The sequence below is a fragment of the Sparus aurata genome, chromosome 15, assembly GCF_900880675.1.
Source record: "Sparus aurata chromosome 15, fSpaAur1.1, whole genome shotgun sequence".
NCBI lineage: Eukaryota > Metazoa > Chordata > Actinopteri > Spariformes > Sparidae > Sparus > Sparus aurata.
The window spans coordinates 27,791,476-27,809,452 of NC_044201.1; the positions used below are offsets into that span (position 1 = coordinate 27,791,476).

The 17,977-nt window shown below is 42.1% G+C and overlaps 2 protein-coding genes across 2 annotated transcripts; both read left to right on the top strand.

Moving 5' to 3' along the window:
- Positions 1–409: 409 nt before the first annotated feature.
- napba (N-ethylmaleimide-sensitive factor attachment protein, beta a) lies at positions 410–10,574 on the top strand. Its single transcript, XM_030442654.1, has 10 exons — positions 410–691; positions 4,570–4,649; positions 5,128–5,244; positions 6,668–6,714; positions 6,812–6,889; positions 7,017–7,072; positions 8,158–8,242; positions 8,340–8,444; positions 8,959–9,027; positions 9,543–10,574. Exons 1-10 carry the CDS (start codon positions 594–596, stop codon positions 9,693–9,695), a joined length of 888 nt encoding a protein of 295 aa, XP_030298514.1. The 5' UTR covers positions 410–593; the 3' UTR covers positions 9,696–10,574.
- Positions 10,575–11,872: 1,298 nt separating this feature from the next.
- On the top strand, positions 11,873–17,975 carry cdc5l (CDC5 cell division cycle 5-like (S. pombe)). Its single transcript, XM_030442319.1, has 19 exons — positions 11,873–12,087; positions 12,557–12,660; positions 12,883–13,044; positions 13,172–13,299; positions 13,514–13,613; positions 13,745–13,871; positions 13,973–14,064; positions 14,204–14,348; positions 14,439–14,630; positions 14,732–14,880; positions 14,982–15,153; positions 15,316–15,480; positions 15,607–15,687; positions 16,161–16,412; positions 16,529–16,636; positions 16,754–16,843; positions 16,932–17,063; positions 17,383–17,463; positions 17,573–17,975. The coding sequence occupies exons 1-19, from the start codon at positions 12,043–12,045 to the stop codon at positions 17,684–17,686; spliced, it is 2,439 nt and encodes an 812-aa protein (XP_030298179.1). The 5' UTR covers positions 11,873–12,042; the 3' UTR covers positions 17,687–17,975.
- Positions 17,976–17,977: the final 2 nt, after the last annotated feature.

Below are 17,977 nucleotides of genomic sequence, written 5' to 3' on the forward strand. Positions count from 1 at the left end.
TCTTGAAGTGTCTTTGCACTTTCCAAAATGTTGTGTGTTGTTATATGTTGTTGTATTTTGACACTTTAGAGCCACCATACAAACATACATACATACATACATATAACAGTAATCAACATTTTAGAAAGGTGATTAATTCATGAAGTTTTGTTGTGTTTGTTAAATGTTGTGTGTCTTGAATCGTACTTTGCGTTTTCCAGAATGTTGTGTTTTCTGAAATGTTGCTGTGTTTTGACCCTTGGAGGCCACCATACTTCAACAGTAATCAATAGTACTTGTGTTTTTAGAAAAAGGCGCTGCTGTAATAAATTGATTTTAAGAAATTAACGTCCACTTCGTGTCTGCAGCCTCTCTTCTCTCCACCAGATGGCAGCACCGCTCCGCGAATGACCTTCCTCTCTCTCCGTAGAAGAAGCGCAGCAGCCTCCCCTCAGCATCAGCACCAGCAGAGACGTCTCCCTCCTCGCCTCCTCTCTCTCTCTCTCTCTCTCCTCCTCTCTCCTCTGCTCTCCTCTCCTCTCCGTCCACTGCGGAACATCGGGCCTCTCGTCCTCCTCGCATCGCTCCCAGCCCAGCGGCAGACCCAGCTCGCCATGGACAACTCCGGCAAAGAGAAGGAGGCCATGCAGCTGATGGCTGAAGCCGACAAGAAGGTCAAAGCGTCCGGATCCTTCCTCGGAGGGATGTTCGGGTAAAGGATGCTTCTGTTTACCTCGCTGTCATTTTGCTGTGTGTGTGTGTGTGTGTGCGGGAGGAGGGGGGATTCCTGCACGCAGGGCCCCGCACAGCCTGTCGACTGTTTTCCGCTTCCCGCATCATTAAAATACTCCTGTAATAATCTTATAATAACCCTGATGCGTTCATGCGGTGCAGAACAATCAGCTCAGACGCTCATGTTCGCATTTTACAGCCTGTTTCTTATAATCTGCTCTGTAACTCTCGCGGTGACATTGTGTCCTCGTGTTTTCATCATCACAGCATCTTTATGTCGTATCACGCAAAAAAAATATATAGACATATCTGAGCTGTGGCCTGCGTGTCGTGGCCTGTCACGCAAGAGAAATGTTAATGAGCTGCGGGAGAGAGAGGAGGAGGGAGGAGGAGGAGAGGAGGAGGGGGAGCGGGGAGGTACAGCGCGTGAGGCCGACGAGAGGTGCAGGGAGGCGGCGACGGTGTGCGGGGAACCAGTCGGTGGTGATGTGGTGATGCGGGGGCTGGTTTTTTTTTGTTCCTCTCCGTGTGTGTGTGTGTGTGTGTGTGCGTGCGTGTGTGTGTGTGCGTGTGTGTGTGTGTGTGTGTGTGTGTGTGTGTGTGTGTGTGTGCGTGTGCGTGATAAAGAGAGAGATTTATGTGGGAGGGGCTGATGTTTACAAGTAAGATGGAAACACTGGACCATAAGATAGATAGATAGATAGATAGATAGATAGATAGATAGATAGATAGATAGATCATTCAGCTGATTGATCAGCTGACTGACTGCCCGAGGCTATTGATCGAGGAGTGCTCATCCTGAGAGATGCATGAGGCCGATGAGAGAGCTCCTGCGTCTACATCACTACATCATCATGTGCAGTGGTGACACCTGATATTTTACACACCTGTATCAGGAGTGAGTGTTGCATGTGGTGCATATGGCCAAAACCAAGGATCATTTTTGTTATTGATTAATCTGCCAGTTATTCATTTTTTAAGTCCATAAAATGCGAATGAATCGTGAAAAAATGCTGGTCACGGCCTCCCAGAGACCCAAAGTGACGCCTTCTGTTCAACCATCAGGGCTGCACAAAACAAATCAGACAGGTAGATTAATAGCCCATAATGGAAAAATTGATCAGTTATCAGCAAATGAAGAAATTATAGCCGATAATACAAAGCCAAATTACCTTTGTAGGCTAAATAAGTGCTGCATCTACACGCAGCTGTTTTGTGAGCTGCCAATAAAAACAGAGAAGAAGAAGAACAAACGTGATTTTGTCGCACTTGTGACGTCGACCTGCTGCACCTGCGTAGAGCCACGTAACGTGGACATGAGCCACGCGTGTCTACGCTGGTGTGATAGCGATTGTAACAGCTGAAATAAATCCATATCATGCATCCTGATCCAAAATCCAAATAACCTGCATTTACTGTCATATATGACAAAGAAAAGCTGCAGAAAATGTACATCTGTTGCTTTAAAAAGGACAGAAAACAATCCATCAGTTGTTTTGTTTTGTTCATTTATTTGGATTCTATTTGGTAACAGTGACGATGCAGTTTAACACAGTTCCAGAATGAACCTGATGAGCTGCACAGACAGTTTACCTCTATTGATCCTCAGTGATTTATCGTAGGCAACTGGACTTTAAAGCAGTTCCTCTCTGATGGGAGGTGAAACATCTTCAAGAAACTAAAACAGGTCCAGTTACCTACGATTCACCTCTCAGAGTTACTGTGACCCGGACGACTCAGAATCTTTACTAACATATTGCTTTTTCATCTCGTGCCCCTCGTTGGCTTTCTACATGTGTGATTAAAACTCCAGCTTTCAATCGTCAGTATCATAAAACCACAGCGCACAACAGACACACCACGTTACATCAACACACTGTGAACAACAAACCAGCTCCAACACACAAAGATATGTAAACACAATATATTAATGTTTCCAGGGAATGCCAGATACTTGTGTGATAATCAAAAACGACCACAGTTAAATAAAACGGGAAGGATAACGGTGTAAATCACATGACATCAGCACACAAATATCCTACTTCAGTGCACAGTTAGACGAAGATGTGTACAGCTGGTTTGCAGCACTTAACCTTTGTTGACATTCGTCCTTTAAAAATGACTGAAGTGATTAATCAAAATACTTTCAGCATTTTTACTTCCTCTAATCGACTCAACGTTGCAGCTCTGATGTAGAGAAATTAAAACAACATCAATGCTGTTGGAGACTTTCTCATAAAACAGCAGTGCTCTGTTGTTCAAGGTTCAAGGATTAACTGATCAATAACTCGATGTATAGAAAGTTAATAAGCAAACACTTTTGCATGCATCTGTTGCTTTTCGTTGTGTTGTGTTGACACAAAGTGAATAATGCTGGTTTTTGTTTTGTTGCTGGGACAGAACGAGACATTTGAAGGCGTCTAACTGAGGCTTCAGAGTCAAAATGTAAAACTATTTTCTTAAATTTTTTAAATACCAAACAATTCATCATGAAATCAGTGATGAAGATTGTTACTCAATTAAATCATCCACTACATTTTGGAAAATAGCACAAATTACTCCAATCTTACAGGCCAAGGCTGATTGTAAACAAACAACAAAATATGACATAAAGAGAGAGAAAAAAAGAAAATCTGATTAGATTTACTCCATGACTTTTTAATTTAGTGATACAGGAGCAGAAATTGCAGATATACTGTCGCTCTTGTCATCAGGGAGGCAGTCAGATCGTTTACAGCTTCACCGTTTGAGTTTAAACCCAAATTAGTTGATATATAACAATATATAATAATTCAACTCTAAAACATTTCAATCTAGTTGCAGCGTTGGAGGTGAAATCCACCTTTAAAATATCCGTGTCCACATTTTACATCTTCCCGATCTAAAATCAATGTTATTGATAAACAACATAATAATAAATTCTGTAATCAGGCCCGAGAACTGAAGTGGGTCACATCTGTTCTCCCCTCGTGGAACCAGCAGCATGTTTTTTTAATGAGCCTGAGCTCCGAGTTAACTCAGCCGGGGTCACTTCAGCAGCAGTTCTCTGTTGATTTCATTTCTGATGACGCTGTAAGAGATTTTTTCATTTTATTTGTAGGAATCTTAACATTTTACTTCACACGCGATGCTGTCTGCTGCGATGCCTGGTGCAGAAACACACATGTAGAAATCATGTGACATTAATTTATAAAAGAGTTGTTTAAGAGACGGCTTGAAAGTAAGAACAAGTGATTTTAAACTACAAAACAGAAGAAATAAGCTGATTTTAACCTCAACTGTGAATGCACAAAGAGCTAGTCATGAAAGTCATAAAATTCTATTGAAGCAAATAAGAAAATGCACATTTCTGTTTTGCAACAAATCCCAGTTTCTCCTTCATCAGACACACACGGAGCTCCGTCACATGCAGAGTGATGTAAACACTGTGTGAACTAGTTCATGCTGCAGTCACATGGCCACAGATATGGGCTAGATAAGAATCAAACATGGTTAAAGTATAAAAAAACTGAGGTGCATCTGAGCCCTTACTTAACTAGATTTGTGTCTCACGGGAGGCCAAAATATTAGATTTTAGAAAGTTTCACCTGCAGGCTGAACGTGTCCTCAGCTGCCCTCCACTCTGATGTCCTTCAGCTGGACTGCACTGCATGCTGGGTCAAAACACGCAGAGTGACCGTCTGCAAAATGAAGATGAATGCTCCGTAAGATTGCATGCAAAATGCATCACGACGTCATGAGCCCAGAAAAAAAGAGAGGAAATGATTAATTGTGTTTGTCTTTGTTTTTTTTCTTGTGTGTGTGTGTGTGTGTGTGTGTGTGTGTGTGTGTGTGTGTGTGTGTTTGTGTGTGTTACAGAGGAAACCATAAGGTGGAGGATGCCTGTGAAATGTACGCCAGAGCAGCCAACATGTTTAAGATGGCAAAGAACTGGAGCGGTACGTCGACACACACACACACACATCATAAAGAGATGAAACCATATACACGTAAATCAGAGCACGAATAAACAAACTCCCACACAAACACCAACACACACATGCACACACACACACATACATTGAATTGAATGTTTTAACAGGATGTAAATGATTCACCGGCCTGCAGAGCAGTGAGAGCTCTGAACGTATATACAAACACGGGACTCAGATATGAAAATTCAGGACAGGATGGACAAACAAGTGAGACAAACATGGCTGCAGATCACAGCGTGTGCTCTCCAGGATCCAATAATAGATCCTGCTGAGCAGAATTTAGCAGCTCAGATGCGTTTGATGGTTCTGCCGCCTGATGTGTGTCGACAGCCTGAATTGTGAACACAGTGTGCAAATTTTAAAAAATCAAGAGTGCCTTCTCAGATTGTAGTGCATTGTGTAAACTGTGACTCTGTGCGTGTGTGTGTGTGTGTGTGTCTAGCCGCGGGGAATGCGTTCTGTCAGGCGGCCCGGCTCCACATGCAGCTGCAGAACAAACTGGACTCCGCCACCAGCTTCGTCGACGCCGGCAACGCCTACAAGAAGGCCGACCCACAGGGTGAGCGCCGCGTGTGTGTCTAACAAACACACGCGTGCAAACACACACAATTTATTTAGTATTCCAGTGTGTGTGCGGCTCGGTTCTGTCGCAGCTCCTCCAACAAACTAAAATTTCATTTTTAAACAGGAGATGTCGTCTGTGTGTCTTTTAACCACTTTGTTATGTAAGAAAAAAGCCTCAAGCGTCGCCTTCTTTACTAAAAAGTATATAAACTAGTGGATTAACAGATCATTTGTCTTGTTATAGTTTGTATTTTGACATAATTTACCTCATCAGACTCAGTTAGGTTGCTGTTGACCATCAGGAGATAAATTCACAGATCAGCTGGGAGTTGAAATGATTAGTGGATGAGTTGTTTAAGGAATTTATCTGTTTGTCTTTCAATTAAATCATTGATTAAACTGATATCAGTCGTTGATTTTGGGATAATTTCACTTAAATCATCTTTAGCGCTTCACTGTCGTGTCTCCTAATTCATAGTTTTGCCCAAATTTGCCCCTCAGTCCTCCGTTTCTTAATCTTTTTAATTTCATTTTTGGTTAGCGCTAGAACAGGTTTACCTGCTTTGGTTTCCTCATTCTGTCTGTTTTAGCTCCTGTATCTTTAAGGCCCCTCCTCCTGATTACTCAGAGTGCTCTGATTGGTCAGCTGACACACGCCTGAGCCAGCAACGCTAACAGCAGCTGTGCTAAATCAATGTTTACGTGCCAAACTAACTGCTAGGCAGCAAATGAGGCCAATGTGTGACTTGGTGACGTAGTGTGATGTCACAAAGTCACTGAATTTAAGGCGGGACTGCTGACGAGGCATTCAGGAGCAGCGTTTTCTGTGGGAGAGAGGAGCCTCAGTTGGTGCAGACTTTGATTTTTTTTTAACTTTCAAGATCTTTGATATGCACATGAACTCACAGAGGGAGAGGAAAAGCAGTACAAAATCTAAAAGGTCAGATGTTAAATAATTTTAACGATCAAACCAACAATGATTTACACCTGGAAATATTCTTCTTTCCATGTTTCCATAGTTTTCAGTCATTCCTCCTGTATTACTACTTTAGTTTGTGTTCAGCCGCCTCTTTTTCTTCATAATCGTGGCCCTTGGCAGACCACGCATGATGAAAAGGAAAGCCTCTGTATCACTTCCCTCCACAGAACAGAGTCCGGACCCTCAGGTAGTATTGTTGGAAGATTAAAATGGGTCCCCGGTTCGCGCGAGGAAATTGATATCTGGGTTATGCTTGCAACCGCTCTCCTGCCTCCCTGTGAAGAGCTTAATAAAATACTGTGGGTTAGCAGGTTAGCAGTCACAAGGGGGAGGAAGCTGAGAGGGTTTTTAATTTGGCTGAACAGACTCAGAAGGCTGCAGCAGCCACTTTCTCGTGTTCATAACATCTCTGTTTACGTTCTTCTCCGTCTGCTTCCAGAGGCCATCAACTGTTTAAATCAGGCCATCGACATCTACACTGACATGGTGAGAGCTCCGCCTCGATCGTTCGTCTGCTCTGTGACGGTCGTCCTTATCTCTGAGTAACACCCTGTGTGTGTGTGTGTGTGTGTGTTGATTACAGGGTCGGTTTACCATCGCAGCCAAACATCACATCACTATAGCAGAGGTTTATGAGTCAGAGCTGGTTGATATTGAGAAGGTACGTACGTGAGAGCAAATAGAATTAATTGCAAATTAAATCAAACCTTTTTTTGTGTGTTAATTTCAATATAATTCACGATTTTATGTGCTGACTTTTTAGATGTTTTGTCATGTTTTATTTTCAGGCCATCGCCCACTATGAGCAGGCAGCAGACTACTACAAGGGAGAAGAATCTAACAGGTACGTGTGCAGTTTAATCAAGAAGTAACCACAAGTTATATTTTAATAAATGATAAAAAATATTGTGTTCAAATATAACTTTGGTAAAAGTGAGAGTCATCCATGCGCATAATACTTGAGTAAAAATCTGATATTAAATGTACTTAAGTGAACAATGATCTGGCAATAAATGTGAAAAATATAAAAAGTACAAGTAAAAGCAGATTCTATGTATTTTTACATATATATTATTTATAATTCATATTTATCAGATCAGATTTTCAGCTTTTTGTATCAGATTTTTTATCAAATAGATATAAAAATGTGTAGTTTATGCTCTGTGATCTATAAAGTAGCTGGTTTCTAAAATGATCAAATACACGTAGAGAGTTAAAAGTATGATTTTTGTCTTATAAATGTATTAAAGTTGAAGTATCAAGTATCAAAAAAGGAGAATACCAGTATGCAAGTGAAGTACAAATACCTTCAAACTGAACTGAAGTGCAGCACTTGAGTAAATGTACGTGCAAAATACTCACATACATGAATATATTCAACACGATTTGTCAAAATTTCAGTTGTTTAAGTCAATTTTTCAGCGAACATGTCAAACATTTTCTGCTTTTTTCTTCATTAATGACAGTCATTTTAATATCATTTGATGCTGGACAATAAAAAAAAAATCTGTCTTCTTCTCCTGACACTTTTTAAACTAGAAATCAAGAAAAACATTTGAAAATTGATCAATAACGACAACATAATCATTAGCTGTGGCCCTGAGCCTGGACAATCTGTTATCATGCATGTACATAAATATATATTGTATATTTTCTCTATGTATCTAACTTGTGCTCAGCTGCTCTGCACCATAATTAGATGCTGACGGTGCGTTAAGATAAGATAAAGCGGTCACTCCCGTTCCTATAGATTTATGTCTGGTGGCCTTTACAGTCGAGTCACGCGTCGTCCATCATCTACATCAGACTCGTGTTTGAAAGCTCAGCCTGGTGAATGTTCCTCCTATTGCTTTCAGGCGGTGAACATAATGGCGGAGACAATAATAAAACACTTATACTCGTGTGTGATTCTGTGTGTTTGTGTTTCAGCTCAGCCAACAAATGTCTGCTGAAGGTCGGACACTACAGCGCTCAGCTGGAGCAGTATCCGAAAGCTATCGAAATCTACGAACAGGTAACAGACGAGGAACACACCTGTACACCCTTTAATAGATATAACAGTTGATAAATGTTAAAGTGTGTGTGTTTATCTGCACTTGTGTGTGTTCCAGGTTGCTATGAGCACCATGGACAATCCTCTGCTGAAGTACAACGCCAAAGAGTATTTCTTCAAGGCTTCGCTGTGTCATTTCATAGTGGACGAACTGAACGCCAAGGTAACTCACACAGCGAGTCAGACAGTTACGGATACGGATGCATGTGTGATATTTCAGAGAGAGATTTTAACCTTTGCATGCAGCAGTTCGGGTCGTCAGGGGTTCTTGTGCTTTGCTACAAGTTTTTGTACGTTGGTTAGAAGACCGTGAAGCTTCAGAGAGCTGATTTGACCGACATGATTCCTTAAAGTCATTATGATAATGAAAACAATGGTATTACAATAGGTTTATTTACTAGAAGATAGTTCATAAACATAGTTCATAGCTTGTTTTATTGAAAAGTAAAAATTGAGGATGTTAGAACCGGTCCTCAAGAAAAAGAAGCGTGTGAGCTTAATTCCAAATTCAGCACTTTTGAATTTCTAATTAAACCACATGAACATTCACATCACATCAGTCACATCACTGACCTGTAAATGTGATGCTTACCGATGGCTTTAAATAATTTAATGTCTCGTGCGGTGACCTCGTTTGTAAATGTAACTAACATGAATGTATTTGTGTGTGTTTCTAGTTGGCCATAGAGAAATATGAGGAGATGTTTCCAGCCTTCTCAGACTCCAGAGAGCTCAAACTGTTAAAGGTAAACGATTTTTTTTTTTATGTATCTCTTAAAACTTAACATGCTCACCTCAAGCTAACACTTTGATATGTCGTAAAAAGGTGTGGCATAAAGATATTTTTATTAAATGACCTTCAGAGTGGGCGTACACATTGTGTTTGTCGCTGTTATCTGTTTGAATTTTCAGTCAAATTAAAATGTTCTGCTACTTTATACTTTCACTTTCACCACAATTCAGAGGCGAGTGTTGCACTTTCTACCCCACAACATTTATTTGATAACTTAAGTTACTTGCTCCTTTGTGGATTTAGATCAATAATGCAAAATATAATCAACAACAATTATACAGCAATGAGTATTATAGATGCCCTGGAGGTAAATTCACCAGCTGCCTCTTTTTTCTTTATGACGCTGCCACACATGGTGACAGGAGACGCTTCTGTAGCACCTCACCTCACGGTGGGAGTCCGGACCCTGAGGCCGTATTGATTAAGATCAAAAATAGGTCCATAAGTCACATGTTTTCGTTGCCACAGAAACTCCTTGAAGCCCACGAGGAGCAGAACAGCGAGGCGTTCACAGAGGCCGTCAAGGATTTCGACTCGGTGTCTCGTCTGGACCAGTGGTTGACCACGATGCTGCTGCGCATCAAAAAGACCATCCAGGGAGACGCCGGAGACCTGAAATAGACAACAAGTAAAGAAGGGGGAGACAGGGAGGGAGACAAGAAGAGAGGGAAGTTACAGAAGAGAGAGGAAAGATGCAGGCAGAAATAAGAAAGTGGGGGTAAAAGAGAGGGAGGGCGGGACTGAGGGAGTTTACAGTTGTACATATCAGTCTGCATGTGACCCCCAACTAGCTAAGCATCACCTTTAAACGACCCCGTGTCCCTCTGTTCCTGCAGTATTGCTCTCGTAACACTGGACTGACTTGTACTTAAAGAGAAAGAATGGAAATAAAAAGTGTGTGTGTATGTGAGAGAGTGTGTGTGAGAGTGTGTGTGTGTGTGTGTGTGTGTGTGTGTCCACTGCAGTAAGGTAAATCATAATTTGACGGGAAAGTGTGCAGCTCATATCAGATTTAAGGATATATATGTGATGAAAAGGGATACTTATGTTATTTAATGAGATTACGAATATTTATTGTCAATACTGAGAATATTATTTATTGTTTATTATGGTGCTCAGTGTTACGACTTGTCTTAATATTTTAGGTATTAGCCCCTCTCCTCTCCTCTTTTACTCTCCTTCACTTCCTCCTCTCCTCGTCTGTCCACCCTCCTCGTCTCTCTCTCTCTCTCCCCCCTCGTCCTCTCCTCACCCCCTTCGAGTCAGTAATAATCGCCCATTGTGATTGGTTGGTTCTTCGTTGGTCGGTGCAGTCAGCCACCCAGCGCTCACTCCCGCCTCTGCCTCGTCTGTGCATGTCTTGTGTCATGTTGATGTAAGTGTTCTCCGTGTCGTGCTAACGTGTGAACAACATACATGTAGCCTGGTATCATTTGTGTGAAATCAGTAAATATGTACCTCAGATACCGAGTTGAAATAAAAACATCATCGCTCCAGATATCTGACTGCTTCCTGGAGTATTATTGATGCATTTAGTACTTTGTCGTCATCATCACAGCCTGCTCGTTGTTGCATTAAACAGAGAGTTTGGAGGCACTAGACACGAGGGATGATGGTGACTGATTGCAGATCTTGTTACAAATTACAAATACTTCCTTATCAAATATATCAAAATACAAAATACCAGTCTGAGAAAATCTACTTTTATGAAAATACAAGCATTTATAACTATAAAGATACAGTATACAAAGTGAGACTTATACATTTTAGTCACGTAGTTTGTGTTGGATTTTGATGCCAGCCGTTGAATAGCAACAAACAAGGGCTCTCTTCAATAAAATTAAGTAATTATTTGTCTTATTTAGTTGATAATTTAAGATATTTGGTGTTGAATTGAGATGTTCTTTAATTCCTGATGTATCCTGCTCTGGTTTTGTATCAGGCATAAATCAAGTCAGTGATTAAAACAGTTTTCTAATTTAAATGTCTAAAGTATTAAAGAACTGACTTAAAATGTCCATTCCTTCCATAAACTCTGATAACTAACATGTGATTGCTTTTGTGTGGAGTGCATGTGAGTGCAATTCCCCATCTTTGGTTTAAATATTCATTGTAAACTGCCTTTTTTTAGGCTGCGTAGGTCTGAGAAAATGTCATGGCAAGCTCAGGTTTGTTCTACAACCACAAGAGGGGGCTTTTTCATATTATAAACAAAGTTGAATAACAGTGTTAGAGATGCACTGATGCCCATTATTGAAAATTACAGTGGTCTAATTGCATAAACAATAATGAAGCACTATCATTTCCTGTACATCAGCAAACACATGAGCCAAAAATAGAATTGCTACTGTAGGTTTGTGACAATTAAATAACTGGGTAATACATAATGTGCCAGGGTGTAAAAGTTTGTCTCTCAACATGTCATTATTATCACACAACAGCTGATTTAATCTTTTTTTTTTATTTGCATCAACACCAAAACAATTCAAGCACTTAAAAAGCTTGAAAACAAAACACTGAGTAACATCTCATTTTCGCAGGTGTTACGTCGAAATATGTTCCCCCGTTCAAATAATGTCCCCGGAGCCGTTTCCTCGGTAGGTGGTGTCGTTCGTTAATGGGTACGTGGGTTTAAATTAGGTTGGGTTTCGTTTAAACATCGCAAAAAAAAATAATAATAATTAATTTGATACACGGATCAATATTGGTTCGACGTTTGATCATGAAGAGACACCAATCGTCTGGGGAACAGATTTCCTCACAACACTTGAAGAATAATACCCACAATACATTTCGGCGGACGGACCTGTTGTATTCTGCGACACCAGTTTCCGGTTTGGTGCACGTTCGTGCCTTCCTCGCATTTCTCTGTGTGTTGGATTTTGTTTGAGTGTAAATATATTCACAACTGGTTGAGAGTCGGTCACAACATTTTCAGTGAAGGAGGAGAGAACAACGAGCCGCAAAGATGCCGCGAATTATGATTAAAGGAGGCGTCTGGCGCAACACCGAGGTACGTGTTTACATGGCTAGCTGCGTTAGCATGTTGCTAACCACTATTAGGCGACCAGAGAGTCCGAGTTAGCATGAAGCTAGCTGCTCACTTAACGGGAATTAGCCCGCTTAACAAGTTTGGTTTGATTATTCTGCTGCCAGCAATGTCGACAGAGTAAAGTTACTGATTGTGTGAAGTTGTGTAAATATACATATAGGTTGTTAGTAAATGTAGCTACGTTATTAGCAAGCATTTCTGCACAGACTTTGTAAATGTTAGCAAGTGTGCTAACGTTAAGTTAGACTAGTTAGACTGACAGCAGTGTGTTTGTCTTGTGTTTACAGTGAAATACATCTGTTGTTGATCATAAGTGTCTTTGAACATTACGTCTGAACGCTGTGATCAGATCAAAGCTGTGGTAATGTAATATTAATGAGTGTGTTCTGTTTTTCTGTCTGTGTCTTTTGTAATCTGCCAAATTATCCAGGATGAGATCCTCAAGGCAGCGGTGATGAAATATGGGAAAAACCAGTGGTCTCGTATCGCTTCCCTGCTTCACCGAAAGTCTGCCAAACAGTGCAAAGCCAGATGGTGAGTTTTAATACAAACATTTGTGATTTATATAGCAGTGACACTCTTGTAAAGGAGTCTAAGAACTTGTAGAAGTTGTCTTTAATAACAGTCCTGTACTCGGGGACACCTTCATTAAATTCCCAGAGGATGGAAATTTTGGGAAAGGCTGTGTTTGTTGTGTATCTTCTCTCAGTATCTATTTTCTGCCGCTGAACTGTGGTCTGTTGTTTCTGTCATCAGGTACGAGTGGTTGGACCCCAGCATCAAGAAAACAGAATGGTCCAGAGAGGAGGAGGAGAAGCTGCTTCATCTGGCCAAGCTGATGCCCACTCAGTGGAGGACCATTGCTCCTATCATAGGACGCACGGCTGCCCAGTGTCTGGAGCACTACGAATACCTGCTGTACGAATTTACATGATTTAAATCACATTTATACACAACATGTGCTTTAATCGTTTGAATCTATTAAGTGTATTAATGCTTTTTGTTCACAATTAATGTGTATTCATTTCTGCGTGTGTGTTTTTAGAGACAAGGCAGCGCAAAGAGACAATGAGGAAGAAGTGGGAGACGACCCCAGAAAGTTAAAACCAGGAGAGATCGACCCTAATCCTGAAACTAAGCCAGCCAGACCCGACCCTGTGGACATGGACGAAGGTACAACAACACACTTACGAAACATTTGTTTGAACTTTATCCATCCCAAGGAACAGAACACACACTGGCCCTTGTAATATCAACAGTTGTGTAATTTCAAATAAAGTTAATCTAAGTTCTCTTTCATGTTTGTGGCTTTATGTTTTAACTGAAAAGCATCGTGCGCGTCCACACAAAATAAATTAACTCTGTCCGTCTGTCTCGCCATCTGTAGATGAGTTGGAGATGCTGTCAGAGGCCAGAGCTCGACTGGCCAACACCCAGGGCAAGAAAGCCAAGAGGAAGGCCAGAGAGAAACAGCTGGAGGAAGCCAGGTTAGATAAACACATTTCTTTTTTTCCCAGAAATTGTATGGTAATTTTCCATCCTGATGTTCTTAGTTGAAACTTCTTGTGATGTGGAAGCCGATGAAACATAATCGAGCATCCTTCCCTTTGTGCTGCAGGCGGTTGGCGGCTCTGCAGAAGCGCAGAGAGCTGAGAGCGGCCGGAATCGATGTTCAGAAGAAGAGGAAGAAGAAGAGAGGCGTCGACTACAACGCTGAAATTCCCTTCGAAAAGAAACCCGCATCGGTAAACACTGTCACGTGTTTTGATCTAACAAGATGCACAAATCCCTGACAACACCTGGCCTCAGTGTAATTTATTAATTGTTAAATTGTGTTTACTTAAAGGGTTTCTATGACACCAGCATGGAGCAGTACGTCCCTCTGGAGCCAAACTTCAAACGACTCAGACAGCAGCACCTGGACGGAGAACTACGCAGGTCAGTGACATTAAACACTGTTTTCTACACACACGGATGGTACAGACAGTAAATGCACAAGAAAGATGTTACAGTTAAATAAACATAACCAATGGCATTACTTTCTTTGTTCATAAATCTTTTTTTTGTTTGCATGTAGTGAGCAAGAGGAGAGGGAGAGGAAGAAAGACAAACAGAAGATCAAGAAGAAGAAAGAGAGCGACCTCCCTTCTGCCATCCTGCAGACCAGCGGAGTCGCTGAGTTCACCAAGAAACGTTCCAAACTGGTTTTACCTGCGCCACAGGTAACCATGACAACATCTGTACTAGTTTTAATAAACCCTCTTTTACCAGGTCATGTTTTAATTAATATTTGATTTAAACATCCGTCATAGATCAGTGATGCTGAGCTGGAGGAAGTCGTCAAACTGGGCGTCGCCAGCGAGGTCGCCCGTCAAGCTGCTGAGGAGAGCGAAAGTGGTAACTCGGCCTCCTCGGCCCTCCTGTCAGAGTACAGCGTCACCAACACCATGGCAACGGGGCTCCGGACCCCACGCACCCCAGCTGTTGAGGACAGGATACTGCAGGTAAGAGTCACACTGTAGTGAGCACTCTACAAACAAAGCTTTGACGAGTAAGAAGCTTTCTGGAAACTTAATTTACTACCTGTGTTTGTCCGTATTTCCAGGAAGCCCAGAACCTGATGGCTCTGACCAACATCGACACTCCTCTGAAGGGAGGCCTCAACACTCCGCTGCACGAGAGCGACTTCAGTGGAGTGACTCCTCAGCGGCAGCAGATACAAACACCCAACACTGTTCTCAGCACACCGTTCAGGTAACAGTGCTGTCACATGTTTACTGACTGAAACACTGTGGAGTTATAAGACAAAACACCTTACCAGCTATAAATGTTAACCATCATGTCATCTGTAACAGAACACCTGGACAAAGTCAGAGCCAGGATGGTATGACTCCTCAGTCTGGAGGAGGGATGACCCCACGCGGGGCCGTGACCCCGGGTGTGACCCCCATCCGCACGCCGCTGAGAGACAAACTGAATATTAACAGCGAGGAGCAGCTGGCTGACCCTGCATTCGCCAAACACATGGTGAATATTCAGCTCCCATAAACATTTCTGTTTTCTGGTGCCACACATGTTGTATTCTGCAAATATTTTATATTTTATTAAAAATGTTTAATAAAATATCAGCTGAATTGGGACTAATGAGGTTAACAGTATTAACTGACGTCTCTCTTTCCTCAACAACAGCAAAGAGAAAGCCTGCAGCAGCTGAGGCAGGGCCTGCTGTCACTTCCTGTTCCCAAGAACGACTTTGAGATCGTTCTTCCCGAAAATGCAGAGAAAGAGCTCGAAGAAACAGAGACGGAGACGGGATTCACAGAGGACGCAGCAGAAGTGCAGGCACGCAAGCAGGTAAGTCGGATAACTGGATTTACCCGAGTGCGTACACTCATCTAAAGCGACCTAGCCCAACTGTAACTTATAACATTGTATGTGTATAACTCTTATTTAAATAAAGTGTGTGTGTTTGTGTGTCAGGCTGTACGAGATGCAGAGCGAGAGAAGGAGCTGAAGCTGCGACACACTTCTGTTCAGAGGGATCTCCCCCGACCCACAGAGGTAACAAAGAGTCTGAAGCTGTTGATGTTGACATCACTGACCTTTCAACAAAAATACAACCACAAAGTGTTTATATATCAGTGTATTCATCAATACGTGAGTTTTGTATGTTTGTAGGGCTGTTTATAAATACTATTTTGGGGCTTTGTAGCTTCAGTGAGTATCTCCCTGCTCCAAAGCTTTGAAGAGTCCTTTTCCTTATCCTTTTTTTCTTTGCTTTTACTGTATTATGAGTCTAATGAAATCTGGTGGAAGACATCAGCTACTCTCTATTCCATTTCAAAAGACTTAATCATCTTCAGTTATGCGTAGGCAGATTCGAGTTTGTACACGTGCAGCGGAAAAGAAATGCAGTTCTTTGTGCTGATATCACTTGAATGCACCTGTTTTTTATGTACTCAGAGACCAACTAATGAGTTCTTTTATTCGTATTAGCACGATGTTAACTTGCTTGTTACAATCCGTCTCTGCAGGTAAACGAGTCCGTCCTCCGTCCCACCTCCATGGAGCCGCTGTCGGACCTCCAGCTGGCCGAGGAGCTGATCAAACAGGAAATGATCACCATGCTGCACTACGACTGCCTGCACCACCCGTCGGCCAGCGCAGCCAGTGCGCTGCAGCGCGGCAAAGGCAGAGGCCCCGCCTCTACATCAAACAACGCTTCACATATAGCTTACCTGGAATCACACTCTTACAAGCCAGTCAGCACAGAGGAGATGGAGCAGGTAACACACACATCGACAACGTGGCTGTTTTCACTTTATCTACATACGTAACAAGTTTTAAATACACTGTTTATAGGAAGCGGTTCTTATTAATGATGTGGTGTGTTATTAAACAGGCAAAGGCAGTACTGGCAGGAGAAATGGAGGTGGTGAAGGGAGGAATGGGTCACGGTGATCTCAGCATGGAGGCCTACAGCCAGGTGTGGGAGGAGTGCTACGGACAGGTAATTAAACGTCAAAGAGACTTTAAAGAGAGACTTTGTTTAGTAACCGTCATTCTCACATGAAATGCTTTATTCACCAGCTGTTAATTCTTCTGATCTGCTCGTTTCTTTCTGCAGGTTTTATATCTTCCTGCTCAGAACAGGTACACCAGAGCTAACCTGGCATCCAAGAAAGACCGTATTGAAAGCCTGGAGAAAAAACTAGATGTAAGAAACAACACAGACTCACAGAAAACTAACAGAACCTCACTCAAGTTATTAATTTTTCCACTTTCCACACACTTTCTCCCTCCAGGTGAACCGTGGTCACATGACAGCAGAGGCCCGCAAAGCAGCTAAACTGGAGAAGAAGCTCAAAATCCTGCTGGGAGGGTTTCAGTCCAGAGCGCTGGGGCTCCTGAAGCAGCACGGTGAACTCTGGGAACAGGTACTGAACATCTGGCAGGGGTCTCACTGCAACATTAAAAACATCACTTCCGGTTTTATTCCTCCCTTTTAGGGTAATGGAGTGCACAAACACATTTAATCAGATGGGATTTGTAGCAGGTTTTTCCCTCTACCACAGATAAAAGATTAAAAACATCCGTCTGCAAAACACATTTTGACCTATAACTGACTGAACTTGATGAACTACCTACTTAGCAGTCAGTTTCCATGCAGACTGGATTAAAGTGGTGATTTTCTAGTGAATTAGTTTTTTATTTATTTATTTTTAGTAATGTTCTCATTCTCATGGTGTCCACCAGGTGGAGCAGTCGGCTACAGAGCTGCAGACCTTCGATCAGCTGAAGAAACAAGAGGATACCGCCATTCCCAGGAGACAAGAGGTAAATACATTTATGACACGCATGTGATCATTTCTAATGTCCTCAGCATCAGTGATCACACTCATGTTGACCCAAACGCTCACAGTTAGTCAATCTGTGTGTGTTTTAGGCCCTGAGGGAGGACGTGGAGAGGCAGATGGAGAGAGAGAGAGAACTTCAGCAGAGATACGGAGAGCTGCTGATGGAGAGAGAAGCGCTGATCAACAGCGCTCAGAAATACTGAGCAACACACAAATCACACATTCATGCTACATTCAAATCCTCCTCATGGAGACGTTGAAATCAAGCTAACAGCTGCTGCGAGGAACACAAACCAGTTTATCGCCCCCATCCTCCGATTTGTTGCATTGAATCTTTCTGTCATTTTTCATGTTCGCAGCAATTCCAGAGTCAAGCCCCGCCTCCGTGTGCTCATGTTGCTATGATGTCACCAGCTGAGTTTTGAGCATCCTCAGTAGTCCCTTGTGTTTCTGTATTAGTGACCAATAAAGTTTCTTTTCAACAATGACAAAGT